The sequence below is a fragment of the Ceratotherium simum genome, chromosome 5 (genome assembly GCF_057802395.1).
Source record: "Ceratotherium simum simum isolate JZ-2026a chromosome 5, ASM5780239v1, whole genome shotgun sequence".
Taxonomy (NCBI): domain Eukaryota; kingdom Metazoa; phylum Chordata; class Mammalia; order Perissodactyla; family Rhinocerotidae; genus Ceratotherium; species Ceratotherium simum.
The window spans coordinates 93109261-93134576 of NC_141904.1; the positions used below are offsets into that span (position 1 = coordinate 93109261).

The 25316-nt window shown below is 46.8% G+C and overlaps 1 protein-coding gene across 4 annotated transcripts in view; it reads left to right on the forward strand.

Moving 5' to 3' along the window:
- The first annotated feature begins 2633 nt into the window (after positions 1-2633).
- Positions 2634-25316, forward strand: part of EEFSEC (eukaryotic elongation factor, selenocysteine-tRNA specific) — a 257194-nt gene continuing 234511 nt past the window's right edge. For 2 of the 4 annotated variants that reach the window (XM_087431641.1, XM_087431643.1), the window contains exons 1-2: positions 2634-2963; positions 3947-4030. In XM_087431641.1, coding sequence (XP_087287767.1) covers positions 2666-2963; positions 3947-4030 — 382 coding nt within the window. In that variant the 5' untranslated portion in view covers positions 2634-2665. The remainder of the gene's footprint in view (positions 2964-3946; positions 4031-25316) is intronic. The other 2 variants (XM_087431642.1, XM_087431644.1) reach the window with 1 other exon arrangement.

A 25316-nucleotide genomic window follows, 5' to 3' on the forward strand; every position in this document is an offset into this window, starting at 1 on the left:
AGCCAACCCCAGGGATATAGTCTGAATCCGGCTGCCCTTCAGATGACTCCAGAGCTTCCATCTCTTTGGCGCTTGTGGAGACAGGGCTGCACTCACTCGAGGGCTCATGCCCTAGGCTGCTGGTGGGGTAGGACCAGTCTTGGAGCCAGCTCTGGTGGGAGGGGCAGTGAAGTTGGAGACAGGAAGACCTGGGTTAAAATCCCAGCCCTACCACTGGTAAGCTCCTAGGTATAAGTCAGGCCAGGTTAACTGCTATAACCTATAGCCCCAAGTCTTCGTAGCTTAATACAACAAATGTTTATTTCTCCTCCCATCACAGACCTATGCATGGGGGAGTTTCTGCTTCCTTATGGGGACCCAGACTCCCTCCATCTTGAGACTGCTCTTCTCTGGCCTTTGGAGTTCTCTCCATTGAGCCAGCAGATGGGAAAGAGTGTGCAGGATTGTCCAAGGGAGGCCTGGAGATGGTGGACATCATTTCTACCCATGTTCCATGGGCCAGAATTCAGTCACATGGACTTTGCCAACTGCAAGGGAGTCTGGGAAATGTAGTCCAGCTGCTTTGTCAGGTGGAAAAGGAAAATGGCTGGGTGAACAGCAGCCAGATTCTGCCCTTCCCTTGCTTAGGACTCAGCTTATAGGTTGCTTCCTCTGAGAGGTCTCCCTTGTACCTCCTCACCCCCAAGTCTGGGTTAGGCCCTTCCTATGGGCTCCCTTACCATCATCTTCTTTCCCCATCATTACATTTACACTGTGTTGAATGTTCCTGTTTACTTGTTTCCCTTTCTAGACAAGGAGAGCAGAAACTATCTCTGGTCTTTTTTTTTTTTTCTTTTGTGAGGAAGATCAGCTGTGAGCTAACATCTGTGAATCCTCCTCTTTTTGCTGAGGAAGACTGGCCCTGGGCTAATATCTGTGCCCATCTTCCTCCACTTTATATGGGACGCCGCCACAGCATGGCTTGACAAGCAGTGCATTGGTGTGCACCCAGGATCCGAACCCCGGGCCGCTACAGGGGAGTGCGTGTACTTAACTGCTATGGCACCCGGCTGGCCCTACCTCTGGCTTTTTTGATGTTGGAGTCCCAATTTCTAGTGTAGTGCCTGGCACAAAGCTGCTCAACTAATATATATTAATTTAATGAACTTCTCCGGAACAGTTTCCTCTTCTATAAGATGGGACTACTAGCCAGACAGGACTGTTGTAGTATGTAGTATGCTAGGTGTGTGCAAGCACCTAGCAGTACCTTTTCCATGTGCCTGACAAACAAAAGTGTTGCATCTGGCGCTTCTCTAAGCCCCTGCCCTAAGTCTTCATCCTGTGTTGTGCAAGTCTCTTCTCCAGCGGCAGCTGCATGGCTTGGCGCTATCCCTGCATGTGCTCTCCTCCTCCCTGGGCTGCGGGATGGACTGGACAGTGTCTGCTTATCTCCGGGACCTTGTTCCTAGTGCAGGGCCTGGACCATGGGAGGCATCAGGGAGCACTTACTGCAAGTGTGAGTATTTTAGAACACGGCCTGGCTCATCACGGGGGGCAAACTGGCTGCTGGGCGGAATCAAGCGAACTTTGTGCTTGGCCACCAGAGTGTTTAAATTAAAAGCTAAATTAGTTGCTGACATGTAAAAGTCAGATTCCATATAGAAACACTCTCTTCTCTTGAAAAATGGGAAGATGGGGGAAGTTGGGCTAGCATTCCTGCCTGGTATCAATTGGCGGAAGCTGAGCCGTGGCTTCCCTCTTTACACAGGACATGTGCTCTCCATTTCTCCAGTCTCCACCACTCTCTGGCATCTTAAACCCTGCTAATTTCTTTCCTTTGAGTTTCTTGCCTGGCCAGTGAAGACACTTAAGTTTGTGACCCCTGGTTGTTGACTGTGTGGTTCCAGACACTTCGAGGATCTAGTGAGAGTTCTGGACTCTCTTCAGCAGAAGCACACACATACACAGAACATTTTCCAGACAGTATGGACCTCTGCAGCCCCTCCTAAGGCCAGGCTACCTACAGACTCCCTGGGTGAGAGTTTCTGAGACAGAGAGAACACCTTTCTTTTCCATCTTCTGACAGTCTTTCCCAGGCTTTCCCGTGGCTAGCTGCTCAACACTGGACTCTCACTTCCCTCAGCCGCTCGGAGAGGCCTTGCCTGACGTCCCTGGTCGGGCAGCTGTCCTCCCTCCTCTGGCCCTCCAGGCCTTGGAATCTCTGCTTTCATTCTTCCTAGAGGGCTTCTCACTCTCTGAAATGGTCTGGTTCAGTCGTTAGTTCTCCTGTTTGTCTGACCCCCACCCCAATACAATATAAAGTCGAGAGAGCACTGTATCCCAGTGCCGAATAGGCAGTGCCCGGTACCCAGGAGGCACTTAATACGAGCTCGTTGAAATAAATGAATGGATGGATGGATGGATCCCCCCAATCTCGGGCTCCTAGAGGCTTCAGGTGGGAAGGGCAAGGTGAGAGAGCCGCCCTGCAGTCGGTCACCCCGGCCAAGACCCGTCCCTGGGGCACCCTCCTCGCGCGCGGTGCCCGGCCGTGCCCGCGGGCGCCGGGAGGGCGGAAGCTCCGGGCCGGAACGGCGTGCCGGCGCGCTTGTTGCGGGGGGGCCGCTTAGGGGGCCGGACCGCAGCGGCGGGCGGGGCGGCGGGCAGTGACCGAGGCGGCGGCGGCGGTATGGCCGGGCGGCGGCTGAACGTGAACGTGGGCGTGCTGGGCCACATCGACAGCGGCAAGACGGCGCTGGCGCGGGCGCTGAGCACCACGGCCTCCACCGCCGCCTTCGACAAGCAGCCGCAGAGCCGCGAGCGCGGCATCACGCTCGACCTGGGCTTCTCCTGCTTCTCGGTGCCCCTGCCCGCGCGCCTGCGCTCGGCGCTGCCCGCGGCCCCGGCGGCGCCCGGCGAGCCGCAGCTGCAGGTCACGCTGGTCGACTGCCCCGGGCACGCCTCCCTCATCCGGACCATCATTGGCGGTGAGCGCGGGCCGGGGGGCGGCGGGGCTCCGCGGCCGGGGGGCGCTCGCCTCGCTCCGCGGCGCCGCCGAGGCCGAGGGCGGCGTGACGCGCCGGGCCCGCAGCGGCGAGCGCAGTGGGGACTCGAACTCACGGCCGCTGACTGGGACGCTTTTCCCACCCAGCACAACCGAGCAGAGAGTGCTTTCCTTTTTTTCTGTTTTTACAAGATGTGTTTGTAATACAGGAACAAGTTAAGAAAACTCAAGGACTACAGACAGGGTATGCGTAAAAAGTGTCAAAAAAGAAGTCTCCACCCACCTGTTCTTTGGTCTCCTGGTTCCCATTCCCAGAGTCAGCCACTGTTCCCCGTTTCTTGTGTGTCATTTCAGAAAAATTCCATGTAAAGACAAGCATATCTGTGTGCATGTAGACCCCCCTCCTCTTTTTCTTCTTCTTTTTACAAAATGGTAACATCGTGTACATTGTTTTACTCAACATTAAGGGCTCCATATCTGTGCATATAAAGCCACATCGTTCTTTTTAAAAGTCACATAAAATTCCGTTGTGCACTTGTACCAACATTTTCTTAACTAATCTCTTAACGATGGACAGTATCTCGTTTCCAGTTTTTGCTCACGGTGTTTCTCTGAATTTTCTAGAACAGAAGTCTTTGGTGGATGTGCTACTATATTTGTAGGATGAGCTCCCAGAACTGAACTGGCTGGGGCAAAGGGCATGTGTATTTTCACTCACGATGAGTACTGCCAAAATGTTCTCCTAAGATGTTGTACCATTTAATTAATTTCTAATTATATAAGTAGTACAAGAATACATTCTACTGTTGAAGAAATAGAACATTACAAATCAGGCAAAAGTCCCCTAACTACCTCTCCTATCTCTCCAGAGGAAGCCACTATGATACCTTTGGGGATAACTTTTCCAGACTCATTTTACTACACTTAAATCTATGGACAGGGCTTTAAAACTTGTTTTGTTTTTAGAGAAAAATGAGACAATAATCCAGGCACATGGCACAAAAGGGTGTATGGCTAAAGGAAGTCTCCTCCTGCTCACTGCAGACCCAGGTACCTGCTTACTTTCCCAGTTTCCGTTTCCTTCTGTTTCCTTCCAGTGAAATTCTCTATGCCTATAAGCAGTTATGAGAAGATAGATTGGGCAGATGATTTTATTGGCAGGTCCCCGCTATAGTGATGAGTGTGTTAAGTACTTTCATCTCTGTTGTCTCCCAGCTGTTCCATGCTGCAGGCAGTCAGATCATTTCCCCATTTTACAGTAGAGGAAATGGAGGCTCAAAGAGGGGAGGGGACCTGCCCAAAGTCACACTGCCTAAAGTCTTCTACTCAAGCCATGTTTTAGTCATCAGGTGACTATTAACGGGCACTTGATCCTCTCTACCCTTTTCCCCTCCCCTTATAACTGAATTGTTTGGTCGCATCCAAACGCATTTTAAGACATGTCCTCTGAGCCAGTCTAGGGTGAAGGTGGAAGAGATAGGTTAAAAAAAACAAGAAGGCAAATTCTCAGAGTTTTCTGGTAAACTGTGTAGGCAAGTGGCGAAGGACATGCTTTTAGAGTCAGAACTCGGCCTGACTAGGCCTATCTTGAGGAAAGCTTGAGGCCTGGCTTTCTCCCTTACTGCCTGTGTGACCTTTGAACCTGCTTCTGGGCCTCCATGCCCTGGCAGGTAGCGGTAGGCATGAAGCTTTGGATTGGCTTGGCCTTTCTTGCACGTTTGACGCTTCCTGGGCAAACCCTGCAAGGAGTGTGGTGGTTGCTGGCGAACAGTTGAGGAAATTGGGCCTTAGAGAGGCTGCTGGTGAGTGGTACAGCCCAGGTCTGCTTGCCTCCAAAGCTGGAGCTCTTTCCCACACTTCCCAGGTCACTTTATACCACACCCACCTCCTTCCAACATAGACATTTAGAGAGAAGCTCTTCAGAGGACAGAAAGGTTTCAGGTGCCAGCCTGATCCTGTATAACCAAATTATAATGCCCCCAAGAATTTGGCAAGTCCTTGGTTTAGACTATAAAAGCACAGAAGAAAAGAAGAGGAATTTTTCTCTTGTAGGTACAGTGTGGCTCTTGCTTGTCTCTCCTGCTGAGTGAAGAGACTTCCCTCGTCTTCTTACAGGCATTAAAATGTGACCTGAGGGGCCGGCCCCGTGGCTTAGCGGTTAAGTGCGTGCGCTCTGCTACTGGCGGCCCGGGTTCAGATCCCAGGCGTGCACCGACGCACTGCTTCTCCGGCCATGCTGAGGCCGCATCCCACATACAGCAACTAAAAGGATGTGCAACTATGACACACAACTATCTACTGGGGCTTTGGGGGGGGAAAAAAAACGAGGAGGATTGGCAATAGATGTTAGCTCAGAGCCTGTCTTCCTCAGCAAAAAGAAGAGGATTAGCGTGGATGTTAGCTCAGGGCTGATCTTCCTCACACAAAAACAAAAAAAAATGTGACCTGAGCACGTTGGAATGGTGAGACCAAGGCTGCTACTATTCTTCCTTAAATAGATGAGATTCCCACTCTCCTTTTCAGGGAAATAAGAAAAAAAGTAGATTTTTTTTTTCTTTTGAGGGGAAGGGTGCTCACATTTGAGTACCTGCTCTGGCCCAGGCCCGATGCTAAGAACTTACATCTCTGCATCAACCCCAAGTGGTGGGAGTGTGGCGGGAATGTTAGCCCTACTTTTCAGATGAGGAAACTGAAGCTTGGAAAGTAAAATACCCTGGGCTGGTGTTGGAACCTAACTCTGCTGCCTCTTCCCTGGATCTGGTTAATACCTTTAGTTATCCTTGTGATCCGTAAACCCATGGACATCTTTGCCTTCTTGAAATGGCTCCAGAAGCCAAATCCTGGCTTATGGCAGCTGGACCTCCGACAATTCTGGACCTGTTCTTCCTCTCCTGACCGCTCGCTTGCCTCCTCCGTGTAGTTCATTCCCCACACAGTAGGCAGTGTACTCCTTTTACAGATGTTCACCAGGTCACGTCAGCCCTCAGCTTCAGGACTTTTCAGTGGCTTCCCGTTGTGCTTAGAGTAAAATGCAGGCTCCTCTTTGTGGCACAGGACCCGTGGTCTGGCCTCCTCCTCCCTCTGAGCCTCAGCCCTCGCTCCTGACCCTCAGTCACTCTGGCCTCATTTACGCTTACTGAACGGGTCAGTCTTTGCACCTGCTCTTCCCTCTGTTTGGCACGTCTGGCTCCTCATCATTTGTCTCAGCTCGAATGTCACCTCCTCAGAGGCCTCCTCTGACCTCCCTATCTGAAGTGTTCTCAACTCTCTGTCCCCCTCATACTGTCTGATGTCCCTGTTTTATTTCCTCATAGCCCTTTTCACTGTCTGATACTCTATGTGTTTGCTTGTTGATGTCTGTGTCCCCCATGAAAGCAGAGCAAGAACTGTGTCTGTCTGATTCACCAGCATATTCTCAGTGCTTGGGCCAGAGCCTGGCATGTCCTAGGCGTTTAGTAAGTTCCCAATGAATGAAGCTGTGTACCAGCTCCTGGGCTAGCCAGCTATAGTGAGCAGAGAACCGTCTTCATGGGTTAGTGGACAGAAAGCAATCAGCATGAGGCCTGGCCTGCCATAGGTACATAATGCATGTTGATTCATTTCCCTTCCTCTAGGAGCTGACAGCAGAGCTGGGAAATGGGCACTGTCCCATGTGCAGAGTGACCTATTAGACCTCTACACATAGGACAAAAGCAGGAATAATTCACTTTGCTGGGGAGTGGGTATAGGGTATGATGGAGAAAGAAGGGCTTTCCTACTGGAGGAAATGCCTGGGCAAGTCTCTGAGGCTTAAACCTGCCCTCTTGTCTGTTTAGAATCAGAGATAATTGCCAGCATTTAGTCGTGGCTGGAAATTAGCATGGTGTGTGGGGAGATGTGCCAAAGATGAAGGTGGAAGGGTTGGTGGGCCAGATCCTGTGGGGTGGTAAGTGTGGGGCTTAGATTAGGCCCTTAGTGTAGATTTTCCTAAGGGCTTTGGAAGGTCAGGTTTGTGCCGTGATCAAGCCTGTGAAGGAAGCAAGATTGCGGGGCAGAGACTCTTACTGCGGCAGGCAATGTACCTGTGCCTGGGCTTGCTGGGAGACTGGGCTCTTGTTAGAGCTCCCTGCTAGCTGCATGATTTAGACTCCTTGCTGAATATATTATCCCCAGTAGAAGGAAATTAGAACAGTTGTCTGAGTTCCATGATGATATCTTTAACGTTTAATATATCTTAAAGCTGGCTCTCTTTAATTCCATTGCTCCCCGCAAAATACTTTCATATACAAAAAGAATCCTTTCTTAACTTAGAGAAAATTGGGTTTTATCTCCTTGATCCCTGTGGCCATAGATAAAACTCCTAAGTGATGCTGGGGGTTCATAATGACAATAGTACTTAGCATTTATTTAGTGCTATCCTGTGCTGTTTTTTTTTTTTTTGTTCGTTTAATAATCCTGTGAGGGAAGAGGTGATATTCCCATTTTACAGATGAAAAAGCAGAGGTTCAGAGAGGTCAGGGAACAGTTTGTAGGTGTCAGAGCTTGGTTGGAGCCCACGTTGATCTGACCACACAGCGCATCCTCTGGCCTTCTCAGTGTGAATGAAAAACTGTACCCGTCCACTCCAGCCCCTGCATGAGTGTTTCAGGGCAGTATTTTTTTCTAATCCATTTTAGAGTATAAATCTCTCAGGGTTAGAACTTCAGAAAGATTCAGTAATGTATGTTTTAAAGACTTGGGTGGGGGTGAGGGACTTGGGCCCATCCTCAATCTAACTCTGGCAGGAAAGAGGAGAGCTGACAAATGCTGGTATCTTGGCTTGGCAATTTATAGTCCTCTGGTGGCTGCTAGGATTAACAGTGTATTGTCTCCTGGTCTTTTGTTCCGGTTGTTAATGAACAGCAGCTCTTCTGCCACGACTTGTCGCCCTGATCTCTTGCCTCCTGTGCCCACCATTTAAGCGATGCTTCCTCCATGGCTTGGACCCTCTCTGGGACCTCCCTGGCCGGAGCTGTTGGGAGCTGCCAAAGCCCTGTAAGTTTGACTCAGGGTTACTTTGGAGGGAAAACAATCAGTAGCCCCGGGGATTTCTGTCTCTGCAGCGAGGGAGAGAACATTCTTTGTAAAATTTAAGCTACTTTGGTTGTCGTTAGTGCCATCCAGTGGATTCCGACTCCTAGTGACCCTGTGGACAGCAGAGAGGAACCCTGCCCGGTCTTTTTGCGCTGTCCTCTCACCTTCCAGAGCTCTCTCAGACAATGCTCTGCTGCTGTTTACAGGGTTTTTGTGGCCAGTTTTTTCGGAACTGGGGGGGCCAGGTCCTTCTTCCTCGTCTGTCTTAGTCTGGAAGCTCCACTGAAACCTGTCCACCGTGGGTCACCCTGCTGGTGTTTGAAATCCCGGTGGCACAGCTTTCAGCATCCCAGCAACACGCACCTGCCACAGTGTGACAGCCGACAGTGCCACAGTATGACAGCCTGACTGGGAAACGAACTTGGGCCGTGGTGGTGAGAGCCCCAGATCTTAACCACTAGACCACCAGGGCTGGCTTAAGCTACTTTGCCTTCTCTGTTTTTCCAACTTTCTGTGCTCTTGGTGCCAATGTAGAGAAAGCACTTGTGTCCGTGGCCTGTTTTGTCAAGGAGTCTGCAGGAGTTTTATCAGTCTATTTGCTGTCTGTCTGAGATGCTCTCTTTGGACTCACGTAACAGGGTGTTTGTGTGTGTGAACGAATGTGTGTTTTCAACCAGATTTTTTACGTTACCCTTTGGGCATCCGCACATAATGCCCAGAAAGCAGCGTGGTACAAGCAGAGAAAACAAACTAGGGGCCTGGCCACGCAAGGAATTTGGGCGTTATTCTAATGCAAAACCAAACAGACAAACAAACAAATAAAAAACACTTTTGGTTTTCTTTGCCGCTAGTCTTCTTATGAATCTGTGTAGAAATACATTACGGTATCATATATGTTTGTCCTAAAATATTGAGGCATATTTAAAGGAGTTGATGTAAGTGGAAACCTTATATTCTTAACCTTAACCTTAACTTCTTTAGCTCCTAGAGTCTGTCAGGCCTTGGTTCCCTGTACCTTGGTGCTCACCCAGGGAGAGCTGCCTTTTATTTTCTCTTGTTGAAAGAGAAATCGTGTTATTTTCTGTTGTTAAAAGGCACGCACCATCACTGAAGAGTCTCCTCTCCATTGCCGCTTCTGTGATGTCCTCTACCATCAAGTGAAGCTGAGGCCAGTACTGGTGTCTCTTGTGTTAATTTGCTTAAAGCCTCTTTATTTCCAGTAGGCCATCGGCCTCACTCAGTGCTCCTCTATTCTGACACAAGTGTTTCTGTTTTTCCTGCTACCTTATCACTCTCTGACCCCTCCTGATCTCCTTCCAAGCTGGAATGCCTTTAGCTGTCTCGAGGACACTCTCAGGTTGAGCTTTCTCTGCGGCACTTTCTCCTGGCGCTGGACAGCAGGTGACTTTGCTTTGGTTTGGGTGACAGTGTGTGAGTAGCACAACATCTGAGACGCAGCCTTGAGTTTAAATTAATGCAGAATATTTGAGCAGGAACCAACAGGAAAGAAAAATGGAAGTAGGTAGTCATATTTCATTCTGTTGGGGTACATTTTTCTTCTCATGGGGCTTGCCCTTGAGAACAAAACATATCAAATGTTAAATCAAAGAATATTTTTGTAGTCATGCTAGGAATAGAAAATAATGCAAAGACTTTGCCTTCTTAAGGCAAATATTTTGCTGGAAGGTTATAATCAAAGTCAGAAGGAAATCATAGCCACAGCTTTTGGTAAAGCTGTAATCATTTAAAATTAATTGCTTTTAAACTTTCCACTTAGCATCTCCTTTGTTTTCTGTCAGTACGTCTCTTGGGTTTTTCTTCAAAATCACTCCATCCAGGTTGGAATAAGATTTGGGCAGGCATCCCAGGAAACAACCCATCAATTAAGCCCTGAGACATATTCCCTGCTGTCATTCCTTTGTTGGCTGGAGCCTCAAACAGGCTGGGGTTGAGGCACCTTTGTCTTGGAACTCAAATCTGTTCCCTTTGACCAGTAGGCCTTTGAGACTGTACCAAAGATGACAGTATCTGTAGCTCTGGTGCTCTGGGTAACCCGGAGGCCCCAGTCCTGGTGAGGCAGAGCCTGGCATTTCTTAGGCAGCCTCAGGGTGGGATGGGGAGCAGGAATGAGCCCTCAGAGGGTCCGGGCTGGTGTTGCACCTCGTGCCGCCACTGCTCAGCTGCAGTGGCTAGCTTCCACCTGTTGTTCCCACTAGCTTGGAAACAGTGCATGGAGAGAGACAACGTCTGAATCACATCTGTAGCTCTAGGGCCAGTCCAGGGCCTGACATGGAGTAGATATTCAGTAATGTTTTTAAACATTTTTATTGAGATATAATTCACATGCCATAAAATTCTTCCATTTCAAGTGTACATGTCATTAGTTTTCAGTATATTCAGAGTTGTATAGTCATTGCCACAATCTAAGTTAAGAATATTTTCATCACTACAAATAGAAACCCCATACCCATTATCAGTCACTCTCCATTCTCCCCTCCCCCCAGGCCTAGGCAACCACTAGTCTACTTAATGTCTTTATAGATTCACCTTTTCTGGACATTTCGTATAAATGGAATCATACAAGATGTGGCCTGTGTCTGGCTTCTTTCACTCAGTGTAATGCTTTCAAGGTTCATCCATGTTGTCACATGAACTATACTTCATTTTTTTAAAATCTATTTTTATTTATTTTTAATTGTGGTAAAGTACATATTACGTAAAATTTACCATCTTAACCATTTTTAAGTTTACAGTTCAGTGGCATCCATCTCTAGAACTCTTTTCATTCTACAAAACTGAAACTCGGTACCCATTAAACAATAACTCCCCATTCCCCTTCCCCCGGCTGTACTTCATTGTTTTTTATGGCTGAATAGTATTCCAGTATATGGATATACCACTTTTTTGTTTTTTAATCCATTCATCAGTTGAAGGATATTTGGATTGTTTCCACTTTTTGGCTCTTAGGAATCGTACTATGAACATTTGTGTACAAGTCTTTGTGTAGACATATGTTTTCATTCTCTTAGGTATATACCTAGGAGTGGAATTGCTGGGTCATAGAGTAATCCTATTTCTTCTTTTTGAGGGACTGCCATACTGTTTTCCACAGCAGCTGCACCATTTTACTTTCCCACCAGCAGTGTATGAGGGTTCTAATTTCTCCACATCCTCCCCAGCACTTGTTATTGTCTGTCTTTTGGATTATAGCCGTCTTGGTAGATGTGAGGTGGTGTCTTCATTTGGGCTTTAATTTGTACTTCCCTGATGGCTAGTGATATTGAACATGTTTTCATGTGCTTGTTGGCCATTTTATATCTTCTTTGGGGAACTGTCCAGATCCTTTGCCCATTTTTTAAATTGGGTGGTTTGGCTTTTTATTATTAAGTTGTAAGAGTTCTTTATGTGTCCTGGATTCCAGTCCCTTATTAGATATACGATTTGCAAATATTTTCTCCCATTCTGTGGGTTATCTTTACTCAATAATATTTGCATTAAACAAATAATTGAATTGAGTCAAATTGAATAAGTGAATATGTATTGAGAGGATTAAATGTGCCCAACACATTATCTGGGCTATGGTAGGTGGGTAGTAAGTGCCATTTGCTTGTTCCTAGAAGGGCTGTTAGGGTCCCTCTTGTTCTCTTCCTGGGTCTGCCCATTTCTGTCCTTAGTACCTGGCAGGTGATGAGTCATCCTGCCTGTTCATCCTTTGATAGGTCTCATCCCACACTAGGGTCTTGTACAGAGTCTGGCCTGCAGATGTTTCGATGGTCCATATGATATTTAAAAAATTTTTAAATTCATTTCCAGCATTTAAAAATCAGGAGATCTCATATAACAACCCAGATTCCTGGCTTCTCTAGAAACACAAGATTTTCATATTCGTGGAGCCATGGTCCAGCATGGCGGCAGTGGCCTGAAGTGGAGTTATCACCTAAAGCTGAGTAGAAGGGGCATGTGCTCTTCAGATTGCCTCTTCTTTCTGTTATGTGCCTGGGACCCGTAGACATTTGGTCTTGTAGCCCCTGTTTTGAGGGCTTTTGGCAGCGTGTGTGGTGGGAGAGGATCAGATGGCACTGTTATTTCATGTTTTCATCCATTTATTCAGAGATTCTACAAACATATATTGTGCACTTTGTCTTGGATTTGAGGGCCGATACAGATGTGCCTGTTTTCAAGGAGCTCACAGTCCTGGGGTGGGGGTGGGGGACATGGTGGGGAGAGCAGATGGCAGTGCTAACAGCCAGTTATGATAAGATGCAGGGTTGTCAGGGCTTTATAAAGAGGAGCATAACGTGTGAGTGCCTCTGCCTGGGACAGGCAGGAAGGGCGTCCCACCAGAGAGGACACTGGGCTGGGCCTGGAGAGACCCGGAGGTTTCCAGGCAGAGAAAAAGAATGGGCAGAGCAGACGCAGGGAACATCCTGAGCAGTCGGAGGTGTGAGAGCACACCTGGCCAAAGAAGAGGAGCAGTCAGTGGATGCCACTTCCTCATGTTGGGGGAGTGGGAGGAGGTGAGGCCGGGCATAAAGGTCATGGGCGAGTCAGGAGGAGGGGCTGTCTCTGAGGAGCTTTGATGGACGGTTGAGATTTTGCCAGTGGAGAAGATGGGAGGCTTTCTGGCAGAGGACTCGGAGTGGACAAACACACCGAGATACGAAGGGAGGGCTGGAATGTGAAGTTCACAGAGGGGCGAGCAGACTGTGAGGCCAAGCTGCAGAGGCCGGCGGGCTCAGAGCTCAGGATCTTGGAGAGCCTCTTGTGGGGGGAGGGTGGCTGGGTTCTAAGCTGGGACATCCTTCTGGTGGCTTTTACTAAGAATCTGGGGAGAAGGCCCATGACAAGTGGTCTGGGGGCCAGGCATCCCGCTCCCCATTCCTGTTGTAGAGCCAGCTGGAAGAGGGAGAGGGAGAGGGACACTGCAGGCAGGATGGACACCATCAGAGGGAAAGTGTGGCTCGGGGTGCAGATGTGGGAGTGCTGAGCAGAGGCTGAGGAACGGTCTGCCTCTCAGAAGGAAAGGGGGGATGGACGTGTTGGGAACGTCTGCTGTCTGCTGGATACTGCTCTAGACCCTTGATGATCTCACTCCACCCTCCTGGCCAGACCCCGAGGGAGGCAGTGCCTTCTACGTTGTAGAGCCCATGGAAACGAGACTCTGTAGGGCAGGCGCTGGCTCCAGGGCATGTGTTAGCAGCGGTGGATGGAGGATTTAACCCAGTCTGATTTCCGAGGCCCTGGTTTGCCCAGGAGCGGCTCTTGGACCTCAGCCCCGCCCGCTTTGGTAGGAATCTCGGCTCCTGAGGAGCAGCTTAAATGTAAGTCGATTTGTCAAAAACAGAGATTTCTGCTTCCATTCTCCCCCGGATTATTTGAGTTTTGTTTTTTGTTAATTGGTTCTTTTATTTTCTTGTGCTGTGTGATTAGGCTCCTGCTGCTTTGAAGTGGCCTTGGTTGGTGGGGAGAGGGGAGGACTTGGTTAATGTGATGCTCTCTTGGCAGGAGAAGAAACAAGTCTCGCTGCTGAGAGAGGAGTTGACTTTCCCTCTTCTCGTATCTCTGCTGTTGTGATGATGCCTCCCTTGTCTTGGGGCTTCAGGAAGACTGAAATAATTTCCTTTGTCTCTAACCTACTTCCTGAGGATATTTCTTTGGTGGCATGCACAGGTGCTACCTAAAGATAAACTTGACTTTTTTCTTTTAACATTAGTGCTTGGAATTGCTAGCATTGACCTGCTTGGCCTCAGGAGCCCACCTTGTCTGGCCTTGTGGCTTCATCCTTTACCATAGATTGATTTGGGTTGCTTAAAGCTCCAGGAGGGTCAATGGCTTGTCTTTGGTCATCTGACCTTGGGACTAGAGCTCTGCCTTCCCAGTTATATTGCGGTATGGCACTTAAACAAAGCACCTCTGCTTGTGGCCATTTCCAGGTGAATTTCAGGGCCTTATGCCATAAGCACCAAAGACCCTCTGTGTGTGTGCGCGTACTCACTGTTCCCTATTCTGTAAAACGATGATCCAGGGCACATTCAGAGCCGGTCCTCAGAACTTATGCTCTAGAGAAAAAAGGCTTTATATAAGAAGGACTCCATTTTTGAGCACTCGCTGTTTGACTCCACAAGACAAGTAACCACAGAAAGACTGGGTAGGGAAGCTGGTGTTTGCCAGCACAGCTGTTTTTTACCATCAGCGTTCAGCATGGCCCAGAGAGAGCTGACAGACACTTTGGTTGCAAGCGACAGTTTTAAAAAATCTCTGCAGGGGCTTGATCAGCACTTTCCAACAGAATTTTCTGTGACGATGGGAATGTTCTGTAGTGGCACAGTCCTGTATGGTAGCCATGACTATTGAGCACTTGCAGCGTGGCTAGTGCAACTGAGGAACTTAAATTTTAATTTTATTTAATTTTAATTAATTTAAATTTCAATAGACAGTTCCAGACTTGCATATCCAACTGCTTGCCGGGCTAGTTTTCCCACCAGTGAATACCACAGGCCCTCAGACTCCACCTCTGCAGGTGCGCCCTCTCCACTTCCTCACCTTCCCCATGAATGATACCTCCATTCTCCCAAGGCACGACCTTTGACATGATCCTCAGCATGTCCTCTTTCTTCACCTTCGTGTGAATTGGTTATCAAGTCTTGTCCTTCCTTCGTGTCCTCTAACCCATGCAATCCTCTCCATCACCACAGCTGCTGTCTTAGGACAGACCTCCAGTAGCTCCTGACTGGGTGAGTACAACATTCCTTCACATAGTCTCTCTGATTCCAGCCGAATTCTTGAAACTGTCCTTCCCTCTGTAGCCAAGAACTCTCTCTAAATTGCTAGTATAATTTTACTTCCCTGTTTAAAAGTCTTCAGTTGCACTCCATTGGTATAAAGGCCAAACTCCTCAGCATGGCTGATAAGGCCTTTCCTGTTGGGTCTCTGTTTCTCTGTCTCTGTCTTTCTCTCTCTCAGGACTGCAGGCTTAATGAACTACTTACAGACCATGCTCTCTCATGCTGTGTCTTCTGGCTACATGCACTTTTCTGGGAAGCGTCACTGTTGGCCTTCCCCAGCCTGGATTAGATGACCCTCATTTGAGGGCCTAAAACATCCTATGCGTACCCCTAGGATCTCATTTTCTCCTATCTGTTGTTGTTTTCTGTTTACTGGATTATGTTTTCCACTGAACTTGATTCCTTTGAGGGCAGGAATTATTATTATAATAAATAATAAATATTATTTTTTAACTCCATCTCCAAGGGCCCAGCACAGGGCCTGGCACATAGAAGATGTTTGATACAGGCATATACGAATGAATGAATGAAGGAATGGATGAAGAGGTCCTTTCCCACTGCTTGCAGCAATTACCCACCCTCCTGTGGTGCTTTAAACCACTGGCCAGAGTTCACAGTGGAGGACGCCTGCCTTGAGGTTAGACAAGTTAATCTTTCAATGGAAATTCAATCCTCATATTTCATTTTCAGGCCACTTTGCGTAGCAAAGTAGTTTAACTCAGAGCAGATTTCTGCCGTGCTGATGGTTAATTTCACGACCCACAGAGGGTCAGCACACTAATGCCGGGAACACGGAACCCCGGTGCAGCTCACCGCACACGGTGAAGGCCCGGCAGCCCTGTTGTTTTAGAGAACCAGTTTTCAAACATCCTTCAGTGGGCTGATTTTGAGTTAACAGGGGTGACCTTTTCAAGAACCTTTTTAAAAGCTATAACATAGATCCCTCCCAGACCGTATATTTTCCTTTCTCCACACAGTTCAAAGGGGCTGAGTTGTCTCATAGGTTTCTGCCTGCAATCTTCAGCTTGACCCTGGTTGTTTAAATGTGCTGGAGGAAATTTGAACAAACTTGTACTTTGGTAATTCTTCTGCCTCTGTGAACCTTTAACCTTAAGGTTTCTCTCAGAGCCAGGGCTGCATTGTCACCAGTTGTCCCTGCTGGGGCTTTCAAAGGGCATTGTCAAATGCGTCTGTTTTCACTTTGCTACTGGAGATCTTTTGAGGAAGGGTATTAATTCAGACCTGATTCTGAGACAGGACGAGGACTTTTAAACTTGCCCCAGAGCTTGGGGACGGGGAAATGAGCATAATGCAAGCCTGTGGCCAGTGCCAGTGATTGTTCTGCAAACAGTCTGCGAAGGTGAAGGGAAGGAGGCCCTCCAGAGGTAGACTGGGCATGTTAGCTGTCCACTGGGTGACCCCAGCTCTGCCTAGGTCTTGTTTGACAGCATAGCAAAAAGAGGTCCCTATCTTTGATGTCAAGCTTTGGGCCTGGACTTCCTCCTGAATGTAAACTTCCTGGAGTGCCAGGTTCTTATGAACCTGGGAGGCCAGACGTGAACTTGGGGTCCACATAGCATTACAAAATGCTTGTGTGATATGAAATTTGCTGGGGAAAGAGAAGGTGGCTCCCCAAAGCAAGAGGGCAGAGATTTCATGCTGCTCCTGTCATCCTGCCCTGAGACTCTTGAGTCCCCTCCATCAGCTAACCAGTTTCACCATTTAGTTTCTCACATGTTTTCTCAAATGAAAGCCCAAGGACACCCAAAAATGTGTGACTTCACAGTCTTAGGCCTCTGTGGGCTTCGGGGCTGGTGTCTTGAGTGTTGTAGTATTTGAGGCCTGACTCTCAGTCCCTTTCCAGACAGCTTCTTGCTTGTTAGTCACCTACTCTTTGTAATAGGTTGGGGCTATTTGAGCACTTGGCCTGGTTCCTTGCTTTCTTTCACTTGGCCTGGTTCCTTGCTTTCTTTCATTTCTTCTCCCAGCATTCTTAGTGTTCTGAAGATTTGGCTAGGTGACCTTATTCTTTAAGATTATAGAAGGAAAGGTGTGCCATTACATTAATTAATTAATTCAGCAAATACCAAGCAACCTACTACATGCTAGGAGTTGGTTTACATTGGTGAGAAAGGCAGAAGTGCTTCCTAAGCTTTCATGTAGCTCACCATCTACTAGTGGGGGAGGCAGACGTTACAGAAGTAAACAGAAATGTGCAGAATTGTAAATTGTGGTGGTGCTATGAAGGACAGTAAAGGATGCCCGGAGAGGGACTAATAGATGTGAGGAATCTACTTTAGTTTGGAGGCCAGGGAAGGCCTTTCTGAGGAAGTTAGGTTTAAGCTAAAATCTGAAGGGTGAACAGGAGCTGGCCCCTGGAGTGTTGGGAGGGAGTAACAAACACATGTGAGGGTTTTGAGGCAGGAGACAAGTCGGGGCTGTTCCATAAGTGAGAGGGTCAGTCTAGCTGACTGTCAGAGCCTGTTTCCACATAAGAGACTTGGTATGGGGCTGGTGTATTTAGACAAATATGTCTATTTGGACTCTATGTCAGCCTCGGTTTTGCTGGAGGATAAAGCAGCTGCATGTCTTGTCATTCTGATATGAGGACAGAGCGAGAAGGAGGAAGACAGCCAGCCTTCTGGAGGTGTCTGGGCTCCTCATGGCCTTCCTGCTGGCCTTCATCTATCCTTAGTCCTTTTCTGGTACTGTACACTTCATGCTCTTCCCGTGTAGAGGGAGTAGGAGTTGGCAGGTAATCCTGACATAAAGTGAACTAGACAGTTTTCACTGCTCTGTGATTGTATTTGGCCGTTTAACGTTGGCCCGTTGAGTGCTTATGATTTACAGGCCAGGTAGAGGTTAATAAAACATTCCTGAACCGCTAAACCAAGCTTTGGACATCAGAGATGGTAAGTGAAGTAGCTCAAGTTGCTGGGACCGAGACCAGCTTCTGACTTCTTGTCACAGTCCCTAAATATTTTCCTCCGTTCCCTTCTGGGGTCCCCACTGGGTTGAAGGTAATATACTGGGGGCAAACTTTGCCTTTTCTTTCTCCCCCAGAATTGAGTTTGGCACAAGATTTGTCTAGTCCCGGATTTTGCCTGGAAGGGTGGAGGAGTGGGTACAACATTTGATGATTTGCGGTTCGGAACCACTACTGGAGGCCCACTCAGAGAAGACCAGGGCCTTACCCTGGAGGTTCCTACCACACAGGCCTGGCCTGGCCTCGGACTTGACTGGGTATTTTTCTGCCTTTGATTTTCTCAAATTCTTTAATAAGGGAATAGTAGTTTATATCCTTAAAGGCTCTCTTGAGATGCCAATTTGGTCTTCTGGGGACAGAGCTCTGTCCCCACGTTGGGGAAGAGAATGTTTGCAGGTAACGCCACCAGGTCGGGGTTCTTCAGAAAGGAGAAGAGGAACATATGACTGAGCTTTAGGAGATTCCTCTGAAAAAGAGCAACCCGGGTTCCCCTCGCCTTTCTTTTTTCCCCTCTAAAATCAAATGGGATCTCTTTTCCTGGCAAAGATTTCCTAGATAAAAAGTACTACATACTCATTATTGTAGACTCATTAGTCATTTCTAAAAGTTTTTAAAAGTACGTGATAAGAAAACTTGTCGTGGTAACTAGTAAAGTTTCTTTTCGAGGAATGAATATTTTCTAGGAAAGATAATAGTCAGTTATATTTGGTCTGATTTCTTCAGCTGAATCTTCCCCTCTTCCTCTTATCTCGAAATCTGTCTCGGAAGGCAATCTGGGGACATTTTAGTAAGCACCCTGGTAACAGATGTGTGTCATCCTTTTCCTGACATATCTCCAGGCCCCAGGAGGCAGCTGTACAATTGCAAGCTGTCCACAGGGTGGTGGGTGGAAGCCATCTTCAAGCGACTCCGGGACTGTTCGGTGCACAAGAGGGCAGTGTTTGCTTACGGTCCCGGGTGGAGATGATCAACGTGTGGGTTAACAGGTCAGCACAGTCAAAATGACCTCAGACTTTCTCAAGACAAAATAAACTAAGCCACAGCCATGATGGCTTCTCATATACACCTTTCAGCGCCTGACCCCTCCAAAAATTGCTGCTTGCTATCTCTTTTTCCTTAAAAAGAAAAATATTGTTTCTTTCAACATTTATTTATTTATCTATTTTTAATCAATGAAAATATGATTTGCAGCCTTGTACCTACAACAGCAGAGGTGAAAAAGTGTTGCGAAGGCAAAACAACTGGTTTTTAATTAAAAACCATATGGACAGATTTGTGTTTGAAGCAAGGGGTCAAGTGTATTTTCTCCCCCTTTCACATCAGTGTAAAGATTATCTGACTTAACGTTTAAAGCATTTGAAGATGTGGGCTTCAGTCATCAACCCTTCTACACTCAGTTTTCTTTTTCTGCAAGTTCATGGTATTAACCAAAGCAAGGAATTTCCAGGAGAAAAAAAAGGTGACCTCCTGACCTCCCGGAGGCACCGTGTACTATCTGAAAAAGGCCATGTCTGCTTTTGTATAAGGATTTGCCTATTTTCAACTCTTCTGTCGTGTTTTTCTGTAGAGGCTTTAAAAAAAAGCCAGAAAGACACATATTGGTGTACAACTCCCATCCAACCAGATTCAACTCTCCAGAATTGGGGTCTCACACCTTTTTTGTTCCCCTCAACCTGGAACTACTGATTTCAGGTGCCTCTAGGATGTTAACACCCAGAAGAGCACACAACAGCAGCGGTGGCAAGGCCCAGCACCCTGAGAAAATGCTAGAGATGATGGAGGGTGGAGTGGTGAAGTGGTAGGAGCCCATGCTCAGGAGGGGCCTGGGCCTGGCTCTGGGCATTCCAGTGGCAATGCACTTCACCTCTCTGAGCCTGTTTGCACACGTAAAATGCAGGTGATTATTTTGCCTGGGGTGGTTGTATCAGAGAAAATGTCTGTCAAGCTTGTGGCACATAGTAGGGAGCAGTTATGGTGACATTGGTATCCCTGGCCCTGACCAATTACAAGCATATGGTGGTAGGTCATTGGACGTGAGGCTTGAGACACAGACATGATGGTTGTTCGTTTATTTGATTCACTAAGCGTGTCTGTTGCTTGGCCCCTCTGAGCATCTGCAGCAAAGCAAAATGAAATCTAGGTGGGGGGTGTCATGCTGCCATCCCAGTCCTCTGATAGCCATCGAGGAGAAAAGCTGCGTTCCCAGGCTTAGCCCCGTATGAAATCAGATGTCTTCTAATCTTTTCTAATCACAACATAAATCTTCCAAAGAGAGTGTGTCTATAAGATAGATGCTGCATACACTGTGGGATATATTAGTAAGTGTGGCGTCCTCAAGGTCTGTAATTGATCAGTGGCATTTATTGCAGAATTGGACTTTGACAGCACCGAGTGAGGAGAACCATGGGTGGCCTTCTCGTTTGCTTCCCCATGAAGCTCCTATTCTGGCTTTTATTAGAAGGGTCTGGGTAGGAAAGGAAGGTTTTTGAGCTGCAGGCTTTCAAAGGAGGCTCACGCCATGTTTTTCCAGGAACATAATTTCTGAAAAATGCCGGAACCCTCAATTTCCAAAGGAGCCTAGTTTGTAAGGGGAATGAAAAGTTGTTTCCGTGTGTGGATTTGGGGTTGTTTTCCATCTTCAGTCCCTAAGGCAGGGTTGGCAAGCGGGGAATGGGACAGATGTTCCTTGGTAGTAATTTCCAGTCAGATTCTTGAATGCCTTGTATACTCTGGGTCACCATCAGCTCATAATGGAGCAAAATTGACTGAGAATTCCTGCAATGAAAGACGTGAACGGCACATGGAGAGGTGTGATGGTAGAGATAGAGTGCATTCTGTGAGAAAATATTTCCAGTGCTATCTGTAAGATTCAGATTGAATAACCATTCTGAAGTGCTCCCTTTTAAAAGAGTTTCCTTCCACAAGCATTGCAGACTGAGTAAATACCAATAATTTTTATTTCCCTTCTCCTTATCGGTCCCCCTACTGAAATGTTCCTGCATATCCTATCTGGTCTTTTCAAGTGAACATCAAACGATTAGTGTCAGCTTCCAATTTGAATTATGATCCGCATTTCAAAACACAAACTGCTTCTTCGCTTTTGCATTTGGAGTAATTATCAATATTTACCAATACTGGAGAAGAGTTGGAAAGGGGAAATACTGCTGAAAGTGGCATCCCCGAATGAAGATAGCAGGGAGGGGTTGTGTGTGCCCACGTGTGTCTAATGGCAGAGGGGCTCGAGGGCCTGCCACTGGACAGCCTGTCTCTCTGGCTCCAGTCTTATCCGCAGTCTCACAGGGGGGCGAGGGGGACTCTGTGGACCCAACCGCACTGCCGTCTTTAGGGGACAGGAACTCTGAAGAGGCTGGGAAAGCTGTTCCTGACTTAGGAAATGCTTGCTCTGGCCTCTGCTCTCCGAGGCCCTCCCCTCTCTGTTTCCTCGGGTTGTGCCATGGGCCTGGTGGGAGTGCTTTGGTGAGAAGGGCAAGAGAAACTGAGGGCTGCTCCAAGACCTCTGTGGGCCTGAGGCCCCACCCCACAGCCTGGAGAGCAGATGAACATGATTAAAATGTGCTGACATCCCACGTAAAGTACAGTTTATACATGACCTACGTCCATGTTGAATCCCACGTATACTAGGTGGTATTCTCTTATATCTTAGTAGACATTTAATTTAACTTTGAGTAATTCCAGTTTTTGTAGTTTTCTTTTTGTGTTTTGGAGCCAGTAAAAATTTTTAAGTCTGCAAACACTGTAAACTTGGGTACTTTGCCTTAATGGCTGCCTTTGGGAATGCAGAGGAGGTTTCAGACTTCGCCTCACAGACCTTCCCAGAGAGTTAAGAAGCTGCAGGGCATGGGCCTGGGCTCTGGAGTCAGAAAGATTTAAATTGGAATTTTGGCTCTTCTACTAGCCTATTGCGTGACTGGGGACATTTTGCTTTTTTGAACCTTAGGTTTTTTCACCTGTTTAAAAAAGTAATCATGCCTATCTCCTGGCTTTGCTGTTAGGACAGCGGTAGGAACTGTGATACGGTCAGCATCTTTCTGGGTGCGTGGTAGAGGCCCAGCACATGCAAGCAGCCCCCATGGCCACTGTCGCCTGCAGACTAGCAGTGCAAGGTTTGGCACAGCAGTGTCTCCACTTCTGAGGTCCTTAGGGGAGTCAGACGCCCTCTTCCCTCAGCATTGCAGACAGCAGGAAAGAGCATTGAAATTATGCGAGAGCTATGTTTCAAAGAAGGAAATGAAATTCTTGAATTTTTTAAGGCAAAGAAGAGGAGGGAAAAAATAGATTCATTGTTTTACTTGGCTGTTCAACAGGATGCAGGACAAAGCTGGCCTCTCTCCTGTCTAATGTCATCATCGGCATTCTTTCTTTCTCTTTTTCTTCTTCTTCTTTTTCCCCTCCTCCTCCCCCTGCCCTTTCCTCCTCTCCCCCTCCTCCTCCCTCCCTCCCCCCCTTCCCCCCTTCCTACTTGTACTACAACAAAACCACCCTTTTTTCGAAGTCGTTCTCAGGTTCTGAGTTTGGGATTAAATCTCATGCTCTGGACGTGCTCTGATGCTAGGAATTATTTCCTCTTTTGTGGTCTTTGGTCTCTTCAGTGTTTCCTGTTGCTTTCAAAGGGAGGTGCCAGGTGCTGGCCCATGGCAGGTTTTGGGGCTGGTGAGGAGTGCTGTCAAGAGGGGCTGTGACGGGCATGCAGGAGCTCTTGAGCTTTGGGCAGTGTGTTCTTGCAGTCCCATCGTCGCCTAGCCAGGGCAATGGGGGTGTGACAGGTCGACGTGGGAGTGAGCAAGGTTTGGAGGAAGATGGGCATAGATGGAAAACTGGACTGACCTCTGGGTAAAGCTGGCAGACGCCAGGGGAAGTTCTGTGGGAGGGCTGGTAAAATTCAATGTCACTTCACCATTTAATGAGGACCAGCAACGTGGGCTTTGCCAGCCCAGCACAGTGCAGGCTTTGGAAAGCCCAAATGAAAAAGACATGGTGTCTGCTTTTGGGAAACTCAGTGCTAGGAGAAGCCTGCTGGCTTCTCCCTCAGAAGCAGGAGGACGCAGGTTCAGTTGCGAGCCCCCTGAGGAGGCACCCGGTTACTCCTCCATTACCTGGGATGTCCTCACATGTCCTTCTTTCCCTAAAATGGCTTGTGACACCTGTAGCTATGCTTATTTATAAGAAGTGATGGAAAGAGGCCGAGTTTAAACCCCAGCTCTGCAGGTGACTTGTGATGAGGCACTGCTCTGAGCCTCAGTTTTCTCATCTTCAAAATGAGAGAATCACTTGCAGGTTTTTTGGGAGAATCCAGTGACATAAGCTCTGTACAATGCTGATCTCAGTGCCTGCAACCTATAAAGTCCTCAATAAATGGTGTTAACTGTCGTGATCATAACTAAATATGATTTGATTTTTTGATCTTCAAAAGATTGTTCATATAAAAACAAGTCATTTGTCAGAAGTCTCACTTATTTTTGGTTGGGAAAGCAGGCTGGCTGGCTGGTGTCTGATACCATATGTAATGTGTGATTTTCGCCTCTGCTTTTAAATTGGTGATAATGTAGTTGGGGAGAAACTAAATTAACACACTTGAAGTAATCAGAGTGTAAGTACTTAATTGTGTTGATCTGGCTGTAAAATTGTGAGTGCAGTTGGAATTGAGAGGAAGAAGGCCCATGATGGGGAAGGATGGGATGGAAACCGGAGGAGAAATGTGGACAGTTTATTGGAAAGCACGTGTTTTGTCTCCCAGGGGAGATGAGTCTGCAGAAAGTGTTGGCTTGTTTTGTGTTTGGAAGCTCATAGGCACCAATCACTGCCGAATGCAAATAGACCCAAAAATATGTGATAGAAGGAACTTAACTTTTCTTGAAATGATTTGTGCATTGGTATTTAAGAAAAAAAACACCCACGAAACAGGCATAATGCAAATGTGGTGTAATGTAAAAAGCTTGAGGTTTAGAGTCTGAGAAACTGAATCTGAGTCCTGGCCTCAACGTTTGTTAGCTGTATGATCTCGGGCAGATTACTTAGCTTCTCTGGCCTCAGCTTCCTGGTCTGCAAATAGGAAAGAACTGTTTTAAGGATTAGAAGAAATATATCTGGTACATGATAAGCTTTTAATAAACACGGTTATTGTTATCACCATGACTTTTCCTACTGATAATAAAGGCTCCCAGCCTCTCTTGTGACTCTATCTTGCCTGCTATAAATGGGGGCTTCCCTGAAATGCTCTAGTTTTTCTGTGGTATAAATGAGTATACTGGAGCATTGATTCAGTGTTGTGGAGAGGTTCAGAGATGAATTTATATGACTAAGTTTTGGAAAGCTCTTTTTTGTTAACTCCTTATTTTAAAACCAGGACAGAAAAAGGCTAGGCCTATATGTTTGCCTGGGGAAAAATTCAGAAAACTTGAGCTTTTCTAAAGTCTTGTTGGGGGTGCCCTCCTTTCTATTGGGGAAATGATTTTTCTCCCTGAATTTACTATTTATTTTCTGGGCAGGCACATTTTCAAGTATATCAGATATAAATGATACATTTTTAAGTTTTTAAACTAACAATATAACATTAGATCTTTACAGAGGTTTTAAAAAGGTCTTGCTGACTTTCAGTTTCCCCCAGATTAGTACGACTCTGAAATTTCTGGAGGCTTCGCATCGCTAGCTGAGCCAGAAGACACCTCTGTGTAGGGATGGTAAAGAACTCGGTATCAAGCCATATGTTATTAACGTCAAACTCTAAAGAACCCCCTACATTCTTTCGTTTTGCTGTAGCACAGATTGCTTACACTAAGTGGGAAATTGGCTGTGAATTTTTTACAATATAGAGATACTCATTTTTATCAAATTTGCCTTAGAGGAGCTGCTCATGTTTGTTTTTATAAATAGGAAAATTGATCTGCAAAGAGATGAATGAAGAGTAGCAGACAGGAGATGACGTGGCACATTTAGAATTTGATTGGAGAAATCACAGCCATAAAAAATGAATAGAAATTCTTTATGTGAATGATAGGCCATCTGATCTCAAAAAAAATGCTTGTCTCAAAAAAAATGCTTGTTGACACACACTGGACTTCAAGGTGAATTTCAGACTACTGGATTAGTTTATATGCACGTTGGTACCTGTGTAGAAACTCACGGCGAAATAGTATACCATAGAAAATGCATGTATGGCAAATAAAACAGTTCGGAGTCACAAGTTATGTAGTAAAAATGAATGGACTAAGTAATTTTCAATGAAGGTTTTATTATTTTGGAATCAGGTCTTTTTTAATTCTCTTAAAGAAAACTCTCTTTTGGGCAAGTTTGAAATATGAAAATCATCTTATTTTCCTTTAAGCGAAACATTTAAATAGCTTTTTTTCCCATGAAATTTTTCAGCATATAAAGTGAAACCGGAAGTAGTTTTGATAAGTAACTTGTATTTTGAGGGCTGAGGAGAAGTGCTAGAAAATTCAGCTACTGAATATGATTCTTTATGAGAAGTCAGCAGCATCCAGACAAATTATCA